At 40.5% G+C, this 11,226-nt stretch overlaps 1 protein-coding gene across 1 annotated transcript; it reads right to left on the bottom strand.

Annotated features, from left to right (window-relative positions):
- Positions 1–195: 195 nt before the first annotated feature.
- Positions 196–10,927, bottom strand: ccdc92ba (coiled-coil domain containing 92Ba). The gene is made up of 4 exons (XM_086081393.1): positions 10,618–10,927; positions 9,818–10,541; positions 5,195–5,242; positions 196–3,602 (listed from the first exon to the last, which is right to left on the bottom strand). Exons 2-4 carry the CDS (start codon positions 9,948–9,950, stop codon positions 2,899–2,901), a joined length of 885 nt encoding a protein of 294 aa, XP_085937519.1. The 5' UTR covers positions 9,951–10,541; positions 10,618–10,927; the 3' UTR covers positions 196–2,898.
- Positions 10,928–11,226: the final 299 nt, after the last annotated feature.

The following is an 11,226-nucleotide window of genomic DNA, read 5'->3' as shown; positions in this document are numbered from 1 at the left end:
TTAATCACAAAAGAGTCTAAAGGGATTCACACACCCACAATTGACAAATATTAACCACATCCTTTGATCTTCACCCCTCAGGGGGGCAAGGGAAAAACTTTTTTTTTTCTATTGGATGCCATTAGACGGCCTACCAAATGAACTTTCCAGCAAATGTATTGTAATGCATTCAAAACAAGCAGACAGGTCTTGTTTTTTTAAATATATTTTTTTTATTCCAATCACGTTTACAGTGCAGTTTACAGAGTTGATGCAGTTGTCAGCTCTCCCCAGGACATGGAGCAAATTAGGAGGAACTTCGCCTTTGTGGTTGACGGTGTCAAACCTAAAGCTTCTGTGGGGACTGCAGAAGCTTCTAAGAGTTGACTGAAATTGTTCTAATAAGTCCAAACTGGATAAAAAAAGATGGAAGACGCTTTATCTGGCGGAGGGATGTGGGGATATATTGCAGCAAATGGATGCTTATTGACTTGAAATAAAAATAATAATGAAAACAATTCATTATAAGGGCACTCGCTTTAGAGGTAAACTCGCTTTGGCTCGTTCCTGTGAGTCATATTGAAGCACAGACGCAAAACAAGTTTGTTAAAGCTGAATGTGTATAAATCCTGAAGGGGACCTACTGTACTGTAGGGCTACAACAAGCTCTAAGTGTATGGATAAAGAGCTTAAACTACCTGATGTTTCATTTTTGGATACAGTGAGCTTAACAGTCTTAACTTAGAATCCTTCTGCAAATCAAAATGTTACCAAGATGTTTTAAGAAAGACTCTCGACTCAAATAGTGCACACGGTTATGCTATAATGGCTTAGCATATGGGACAAGGGTTTGAGCTGGCGTCCTATCCTGAACAACATGTGTGTCATATATGGCATAATAACATGCCCGCGTTTATCGGCGCCGCTCATGCAGCATCTAATCAGTCCTCCCAGGTTCAGTTAACTGCTACTATTGATCAGATCAACGGAATCTTACAAAAGTCAAACAATGAGGCGTTAAACATGAAGCAAAATGGACAGCAGTATTGAAATATAAACATATTTAGTCTTAAGACAGCTATCACAACCTAAAGATTAGATATAAATATAGGAATATATTGATCGACTGAAGACAAAACAGAATATTTAAATTCTAATCAGGAGATGCAAGTCGTTCTGATAAGCCTCACATGACTCATCACAAGTTAAATAAGTTTCAAAGCAGGACACATTCACATAAATTACACTGGGAAATAAAATAAAAACGCCAAAATATAAACTTCATTATATTCCTTCATAGAAAACAAAACACATCATTTGCTGTATGATAAGGCAGTCATTCCAATGGAGCTCTAAATGAATAACAGAACAAATATTAACAATATTGACAAAAAACTGGAGTTTACTTATTCAATTCAGTTTGCTCATTCTTATACATAACGGTTTCTCGTTCTTACACTTGCATAACTAACAATATTCTGTGCAAATCTCCTCTCTTCACTGACAATCGCCCTGCACATGTTGATACTGCTACAGTATTTAAGAGTTATAACTGTACACTATAAGAAAATGTCAACTGAATAAAAATGCCTTACTTAACCTGCAGTCACGTTCACGTTGGTCTATTTTTTCCTGAGATGTAAATAAAAGGAAGTCCCTCGAGCAGATTAGTTGCCCCCAGTGTTTTTGTGTGGAACACAAAATTCAAGTGTGGTGAGTGATTCAGGGTTGAATAACAACTAAGCATCTGTTTATACAATGCAATTCATGTACCAAGCACACACAGTTAAAAAAACAAAAACTAAAAACATTTATCATTCACGAGCGAGCGTTAAGAAAATCGTTTGGTATTTCTATTTAAAATTAGATAGGACAAGTTACTAACCTTAAAAAAAAGCCACTAAAGCAGTTTGACTTTCAATTTCATAAAATGTCATTTAAAATGCACAGCGTGTTACAGAATGCAAACATTTTGCTGTCTGACAAATGACGCATTTCACTTGTCAAAAGGTAATAATAACAACCGTCTACAGTGAGTTTAGTTCAGTAAGAGTGGACTGTTTAGTGCCAATGTTTCTTTGTGTGAGGAGCATACAACTTGCAGTACCATACCTCGTAGATATTTTGCCACCACCTCCCAATCTAAATACACAACATTTACTACAGATATGGCTGAATGAAATAACAAGTTTAACTTTTTTGCTGATCTAAAGTCATCCAGCGACGGACTCACACAGACGCACACACTCAAGTTTCAGCTGTGACTCTCGTCTTGAGGTCACGCGATCACAGTGTGGGGATGATTTATGGTTCACCTTGAAAGGTCACAGTTGGTCGCGGCCACACAAAAAAAACTTGTCGTCTGCCCAACATGGCTGCCACAACCTCTGCTGGACTCCAAAAAATGGATTGCTTTACTATTAAGGCCCCACAGTATACAAGTGACACCCGTGTAAACATAGCATTCTACTTGAATCAAAGCCTGACTTAAAGTGACACATACTGAGTTTTGTTAAAAACGGTTTCTGGCAGAGGTGGGCAAACTTTAAAACAATTTTATTTTAATTAAGTCAATAACTCATCATTTTAATTAATGCTGTTAATTATTAACTTAATATCTAATAAAATAAATACAAATGTTGAGTAATATTTTGCATATTTTATTATTTGCAAGAAATTCATTAACCAATTATTTAATTCAATTAATAAAAAATAAAATACAAAAGGAATAAACACATTTTTATTAATTAATTTTAGGCAACAAATAAGACAGGAGTCTTGATACTGTAAATGCTTGGTGGTCTGGATTAAAGAAAAGTGGGCTGTATGTGGCCCCGGGGCCATACTTTGCCCACCCCTGGTCTATGGTGTAATTCAGTCAAGGTGCAGAATAACAAAGCAAAAAAGATCAGTCCTTTGCTAATCTGCTTGTGCCTCAGCAGCAGAGGGCGCTGTGGTTGCAGACACCAGTCTCGCTGCATCTTCTTGAAGCACCACTGGCCCTTGCTGATCCGCTTCCTCCTCCACGCCAAGTGGAGGTGGTCTCTGTGTCACCATTTGCCTGGAGCGCACTCGGAGCCTCCAGGGGTGGAGGAAGAGGGCGGGGTCCGGCATGGCTGCAGGCTCCGCAGGGCCCGTCACTTTCTCCATGGGCACACACTCCCGGGCGCGCTCCATTCGGGAGTAGGCTCTCGTGCTCTTGCGCTTGGGTTTAACCACAGGAGAGGAGCTGGAGGCTCCCGGGAGCAACTGCTGGGGGGAGATGTGCTCGCCGCCGTACTGAGGGCCCTGACCGGAAGCTCTGGTCAGGAGGGCGTGCCTCTGCTGCAGCCGCTGGTGATGCAGCTTCTGCTTGGCAGCGTGCAGCTGGAAGGAAAGGTACGCCGCCGCCTCGGTTTGTTTCTGCAGCTCCGTGTTCAAGATGGTGGAGCAGTGGCTGCGCCGTTTGAGCTCCTCCAGGAAGTGGCGCTCTTTTTCTTTCAGGTTGGCTCGAAGAGCTCCCACCAACGCGCCCTTGTGGCTCAGCTCCTTGCGAATCTCTCCTATGGTGCTCTCCTGCTCACACAGACGGTTTTCGATGTCCCTGCAGCGCACGTCCAGCAGCTCCTCTTCCTCTTGTATTTCTAACGCAGACAAAGACAAAATAATGACGTCAAATCGATCTGAAAAGTTTATTCAGATAGTTCTGATACATATTGTCTCAAGAGCCTGCAGCTTCCTCTTCGCATGAATTTAAAGCTGACAGCAGTATTTTATTTTTGCTCGCTTGCTCTGTATACAACCTTTGCGCCCTTCATTGATGTCAAACTCTCCGAGGGAAGAGAGGAGGAGGGCGGCGCACTGCACATAAAGCAGAGTCAGAACTGGGCCGCGAGGCTGACTGAGCAAAGCTGGCCGAAGGAGAAGATTGCATTCTTTGAGGCCAGTACTGAAGCCTCACAATACCAGAAGTAGGTCAGATTTGCTTAAGGGGAGAATCCCAAGGGCGGGGAGAGGTTTGGTCATTCCTCAAGGTGGATCTATACTAAATATAAATGTAGAACCACAGACATGTTGATATGACACAACAATATACCACATTATACCGAAGCATCTCGATAAATTAGAATATGAACGAATGAATGGTTTATTCCGGCCCCATGCATAACACAGAAAAGAAAACACAAAAATGATTTTGAACAAATCAATTCACCGGAAAAGGGATAGGCTGAAGCATCAGGCTTATTATTGTCTATTCTATACAATCCCATCCTTTGAATCACCTAGGATTACAACAGAGCAAAAATAAATCAATACTACACTCGCATTATAATTCCTAAATGTTTGACAATTTGCTGCTTGTTGTGAAGCCAGTTGAGTTTAGTGCAGGTCCAATTTTTGCATGCAATTCCTGGACACAGTGTCTCTCGTTTGCATTCCAGGAAAGCTGCTCAGACATTGAATCCCAAGATTGCCGTCGCCTATCATCGCCACACCCAGGTTGAGCTCATAATACTCGAGACTTCATGATGTGATTTTTCATATCACCCCACACGCTTCTCCCCTCCACCTCCCCTTTCGTTGCATCTTACTACCTCTCATTGCGTACTTCTGCTTCCTCTCGCTGTCTGTTGTAAACAGACACCCCCCCATGGGACAACAAGGGGAGACGATAGCAGAGGGGAAAAACGAGGACGGATCAATTTGCCGGGGTGGGAGGAGAGTGCATTTCTTTTGATGGATAGGCACATGACCTGCCTTGGAAAAAGAGATGGCGCTAATGGCTGAGTAATGCAGCAGCACGGGCACTGCTCGCCTTTTGACTCCTCTCTTTTCTTTTCTGCTCGCCTTGACAAAATGGTGCACATCTCTAAATTGAGGCTGTCTTTGCAGCAGTTTTTGTCATCGCCACTGGCCTAATAAAGCCGTATCCCATTTGCTCTTTTCATTTCAGACTATTGGGTCAGCTCCCATTGAAGCACATTCAGGATATGTGAAAATAAAGGAGATTGTTTCGTCTAAGGTTTGACAGAGAGAAAGAGAGAGGGAGAGAGAGAGAGATGTCCCATGGGGGATGGGGAGGAGGCTGGGACTGATGCAGGCATGTTGCTGATACTGCATTGGGGGTTGTGCTTAATCTCAGAGTGATGCAGGCTGTTAAAAGACCGACCGTATAAATGTACAATAAATGATATAAGAAACGAACTATAAGAGATTAGATCATCTTTCTACGTACCTATTTGGCTTCGACCCGGAGGTTTCACCTTCAGATCATTTGATAACTCTGAAAAGCAGTAAACAAGAACATTTAGAAATCATGACGGAGTGTCCTTTTGGGCCAAAACATCAAGTGACGCGAGACAGTTCAAGTTAACCGATACTGGATGCTACTCCAAGCACATTTCCACGTGTTCATGCATAAATAATGAAGCTAAATCGGAGACTTTGCATTAAAGAATCACTGTCAAAGGCTTGGCCCAGTTGCATTACTTTGTCAAAACTGTCTTTATTGCAGTCAGACATACAGCTGCAGCTTTATGAGTACTGCACTCAGAAATCAATACAGTATGTACTTAAAAGAAAAACTGCTGCATGTGCACTCTTACTATGCACAATGACGGAAGACAAGTGACACAAAACAATGCAATTGAAAACAATTTCAGTCAACTTCAAACGATGTAATTGTAATATATTTTAATTACACACCATATTATAGACACCCTGAGTAAATCCAAGTGTTGGCCCGAGAGACTTAATTCTTCTTTTTACGAAGACCTCACAAGCTCTGTGTGAAAAGTCCTTACATTTCATATACTCCTAAACATGAAATGCGGTTTACGCTGTCCACTAGGGATACACGATTATGGGCAAAATGGTAATCACAATTATTTTGATCAATATTGTACTAATGATCATTAATTCCAATTTTTCATCATGTTAGCAAAAACATCTATTTTTCGCAACAGACAAAAATAGCTTTCGGTGCAACAACAATCTTTAAAACAAATAAATTGTGATTTTCAAATAAATTATCAAATACATTTATTTTATTTTTTTTAAAGTGATTCACTCAAGAAATTTTAAATTCGCCAAGGGATGACTGAATAAATATGCTATGTCCAGACAAGAAATAGTGATCCCTTTTGCTCACTTGATGAAGCCTGGCTTAACCATGTGCTTGGCTGACTTATGGTTGAGAAAAATGCAACATTCGATAGGCAGCAGGGTCCACATTTTAAATTAAAATATTATCCACAATCAGGTTAGCACACAATTAAAATTTGAATGTGATTCATTGTGTAGCCACATCTACAGCTGTCTGATTTGCAAATTGGACAGTCAGACTACAAAGCTAAATAGGACATAGACTTTTGAATTAAAAGCATGACTATAACTGACATTTTTGGCAAGTTCATCCACATTTGATCCTGTAAACATCTGGGACGCTTTGGGTGGATAATATCTGATGCTCACCAAATACCGTGACTAATGCTCTGTGCTTTTGAGAATTATGGATGGATTAAAGTAGCACATTATTCTGCAAGCGTGTGACTTAACAGACTTTTTAGGAGATTTTCCATAGGTGGCAGGTCTCATGCAGCTTTCATTTTGCAGAACAGTAATTCTAAATGCCCCATTTCAAGGCCAAAGAAAGAGAAACAAAATGGTCTGACTTCAAAACAACAACAACCCATAAAGTTGAAGTCAACCTTAAACATTTCTTGATGATAATATGTTGTATGTGACCTCACTAGTCTCAACATGACATTCTGATTAACATTACATTTGTGGAATATTCGTTATGAAGCAAAATACAGCCATTTTTATCCATCTTAGGGGGCGGCCATTTTGCCACTTGCAGTTGCTCAGGGCTCAGGCAACGACCAATCACAGCTCACCTGTTTTCTGAAGCTGCGCTGAAATTGGTTGTTACCTGAGACCTGAGCAACATTGATGTCATCTTCAGTGGCCGCCCTGTGCGATGGATAAAAACGGCTAGATTTTGCTGCTTGACTCATATTCCAGAACATAATATTGTCAAAACATTTTTGGGGATTGACTCTCCCTTTAAAACATTTCCACTCATAGGTTGCAACATCAGGTATAGTAACATAGTACTATATTAATTGAACCTAATGTTTATGGTTGTAGTTGCATTATACAGGGCGCCTTAACTGCTTTTCCCCTCTTGCATAATAATAAACATAATTAAAATGCATCGAGAGAGTGTTTCATGATTCAATGATAATTAGCAGTACAGTCTTTTTGTTCACCGTTGCCACTTATCTTGACAACAAGAGAGTAACAAAATAACTACGCCATACTGCACCGTGTTTACGTTGAGTACCATCTGTGCCGTGGTACACCACGTTGCGCAACAATACATCTCACTATTGTTATTCATTCCCTTCTCCACACCCACTGGTGAAAACAAGCCTAATCAAGGTTGACCATTACACAGAACTGAAAATGTACAGCTAGCTTAGCATACTTGAGATTACTAGCAGTCCAAACCTCTCCGTATCACGACAATGAGACACTAATGAATTGTGTTTTCAGGGACGCAAAGGTACAGGTCTGTGCCAGAAGAGCGAGCCAACATTCTTACGCTTCACTACAGCAGACATGAGATCAACCTCGTAGTGCCCTTCAGCAAGCAGCACATTAGCAAGCAGGCAGAAAGCATTCCTTGAAAGGCAGATCACAAATGAAAAAAAAAAGAAGGACATAATAGCAAAACATGATCATGGTGTTTGTGATCATGATCCATCTGTTTGGCTTGGCAAACATGCACTGAAGGCAGCTATTGTGGATAAAAGAGTAAAATCCATAAATTATTGATAAGGTAGAAAAGTTATTGTTGGTGCGGATTAATGAAAAACAGCTTGCTGGGGAGAGCTTTTGCATTAGCATACCGTATTTAGCCTCTTTATGCTAAGACCTTACACAGTGAGTTGCTAGCGAACACATCATGTTATTTCTTCATAAGAAAGTGTGTTTTCATTTATTACCGTATTTTCAACCATAGCGATTAAAACTAGGTAAACTTAACTTTGTTCTGGCTGGCATGGATTAACCCTATTTCCATTAATTTGAACATGAAGGGAACGTTTCAGTTCACAAACGCATACTGTAAGCACCACATTACTGATTGTTGCCTGCGATGGCCTATATACCCTGAGCGAGGTTAAAAGGTCATTCACTCTCTGGTGACATTTAATGATCATAAACCATGAGTTCTCTGAGCATGTGTGATATGGTGCAAGACCCAAGTGATACATACAGGGGAGTAAAGAGAACGGGAATGCACGTACCCACACGATTACACATTGGAACAACGTACTGAGGAAAGAGGGTTTTCTCAACATGTATACTGAAGACCATTAATTTGATCAACCGAACTGTATAGATCCACTAGCCAGTAAGAGAAAAATGATGTCATCTCCGGGAATTGTAGCATGACATCACCATGTATGTTATCATTCATTGTCTGGCATTGATTCAAGTCAAAAGGTCAGTTAGGATCCTGGCAAGGGGGGCAGTAAGCATTTTACACAACTGTTTTTTAAATTATTATTATTTGTGAAGAAGCTATCCATACCGATGGTAATTATTTATTTATTTATTGTTTAAAGCATTTTTTTTTAAGGGCAATGAGGTTATCCACCGCCCAGTCAGTGTGGGGGACTCCTTGCAACCTCCAAAGTGGAACATATAAAATAAAATGATACCATTTGGAGTTTAGCATAGGTTAGGGTTTAGGCCTGCAATATAACTCAATTCACTTTACATCATATGTGAGCAGTTACATGAGCTCGGTTATGTTTGATGGAGAGAAAGGAGTGTTTTCGATAGGGAGGAACTGGCCCGGTATGTGAATAACGAAAATCAGTGTATGATTTACAGCCTTTGAAATGCATTGGGGAAAGGGGAAAAACTCAAACCCAATAAAAAAAAATTTGGGAAACACTGATAATGATTAACATTAAATACATGTATTGTTTTCTACGAAAAAAGAGGCTAAATATGCTGGAACACAAACCCACCAAAAAAGAAAAAATATTGAAAGGTGTGAAAAAAATAGATCCGCGAATATGCAAATTTGCGGGTGCTGAAACGCGACTGTAATTTCTTAACAATAACACACTTAAAAAATCATTCAAAATCAAGAGGGGGAGCATATCATATACAAGTCATGTTATTCTCAAGAAATTACAGTAATAGTAATCTACAACATGCTAGGGAGGAAGACAATATTTGGTGTTCTCCATACTACAAAATAGAATATGATTTAAATAATTCTATCAAAATAAGAGCAGCATCTAGATAAACAGGCAAGCTCTGACAAGTAGCCTACTGTACATCAAAAGTAAAATACTAGCTAATTTGTTGGCTCTATTTTTATGCTATCAAAATATGTTCCTACAGCTGTGCTAACGTGAACTGAGTAACGCAAAAACTGTATGTAATTTTTTTTTTTTAAATGACGTTGAATAAAGGCAAAACGTATGCCACCATTTTTTTTCTTGCGGCCGACAATCTTGCTCCTCCAAATCTGTTGCTGTCATCGTTAATTCTCCCTCAACTGTGGTTGACGTCACCTCTCTGTATTTACATCTTTTTTACATGCTGGCGTCATCCGTGAAGGTTGAAAAAAGTAATAAGCATGTAAGGATTAGAAAGTACAGACATGTTTTTCATTGTGGGAAGGAAAAGTAAAACAATTTCAGAAAAATAAGCACTCAAGTAAATATGTGAAATATCTACTAAGTACAGTAGCAAAGTATTTCCCACAATCGCATATTAAGAAAAAAGCTGAAACATAATTTGATGTATACATTTTTAATAACCCACTTACCCGAGCATCGTCTCTGCAGGGAACGAATCTCCATATGGAGCCCGTGGAGTAAAGTGAGGTGCTCTTGCCTGAGGAACACCACGCTCCTCTCCACGCTCTCCAACTGACGGGCCATGTCGCTCTCTTCACCCATGGCTGGGGTTTGCACTCACGGGGAGACCGGGGGGGGGGGGGGGGTGCACACAGGGGCTCACCAGGATGGGACAAGTGGTGGAAGTTGGAAACTTTCCATGGGAAATAATGGGAATGAATGGGAAACAACAGGAATTCACATAATTGAAGGTTGGCTCTTATGAGGGAACTTAAATATAGTTGGGAGAATCATATTTTAGCATAATACTGAGTAAAATGACCAGATTTTATGCAAGTCCATATAGTGGTATCTTGAGTTACGAGCCGTCGCTTGTCAGATTTTTGGAGCAATAATGCTGTAATGCCCTCACATGTAGGCAAGGAGAGCTATCTATTTTGGATGTTGTTACATGTTACCCTCAATTCCAAGTCAATTTCCATTCATTTCCATAGTCCTCATGAAAAGTTCATTTGGAATATTTCTAAAATCCTCCAGTTTAAATTCCCAGAGAAATAAACTGGAAATTTAAAGGAAATGTCCCACTTTGCAATTCTAAATGGAACACACATTTTATGGATGTGCAACCCTGTGGATCTCCAACACTGCTTTTAAATACGTCATCGCATGAGAAGTTCTTGCTGAGGTTCTATCCTAGGGAGGAAAGGAAATTAACACTGAGTCCAGCTGAATAGAAAAATCACAACTGTTTTTATTTTATTTGACTTACCTTAGCTTTTAAAATAAAGTATTTAAGACAATAGACCGCCAAGGCACACAAACATGCTTCTGTCCAGTGTAGAGCTTGTAGTCTGCATCCTTCATGCGGCTCCAGTGACTGTGAAGCAGTCCCAAAGTGTTGTTAGCGCTCATTTGCGGCTGCACATAAGAACCGAACATGGCTCCCTCTCGAACACGGCGACTGCTTCGTTTCTATCCAGCACCATAGCGCCCACCGCTAACATGCGCAACATCCTTCTAGGCTCGTCTCGCCCTCGGTGTGAGACGTCGAACGGCTGAGGATGGACGCTGCTTGCTGCTGGTGCGTGCGAGGGATTGGTTGTCTGGGTAGGAGGAGGGGCGACGACGAGACACCGTGATGAAATCACGCGAGAACAAAAAATCGGACCACGGAGTGACGTAGGCGACGTGGCAGTGATCGGAGAGAATCCAAAGGTGCCAAAAATATGATATGATGGGCCAGGGCACACAATACTCACTTAAAATATATTCTAAGCAGTGTTCCATAACCGGTACATATTAGAAATATTCCACACCACAACAAACAATTCACTGTTCGTTGTCTACACCATGAAAGTATTTTTAAAATTGAAACATT

The sequence above is a fragment of the Leptonotus elevatus genome, chromosome 7 (genome assembly GCF_054856555.1).
Source record: "Leptonotus elevatus isolate MCC_2025b chromosome 7, RoL_Lele_1.0, whole genome shotgun sequence".
Lineage (NCBI taxonomy): Eukaryota > Metazoa > Chordata > Actinopteri > Syngnathiformes > Syngnathidae > Leptonotus > Leptonotus elevatus.
This window is presented reverse-complemented; position numbering and strand designations above follow the sequence as displayed.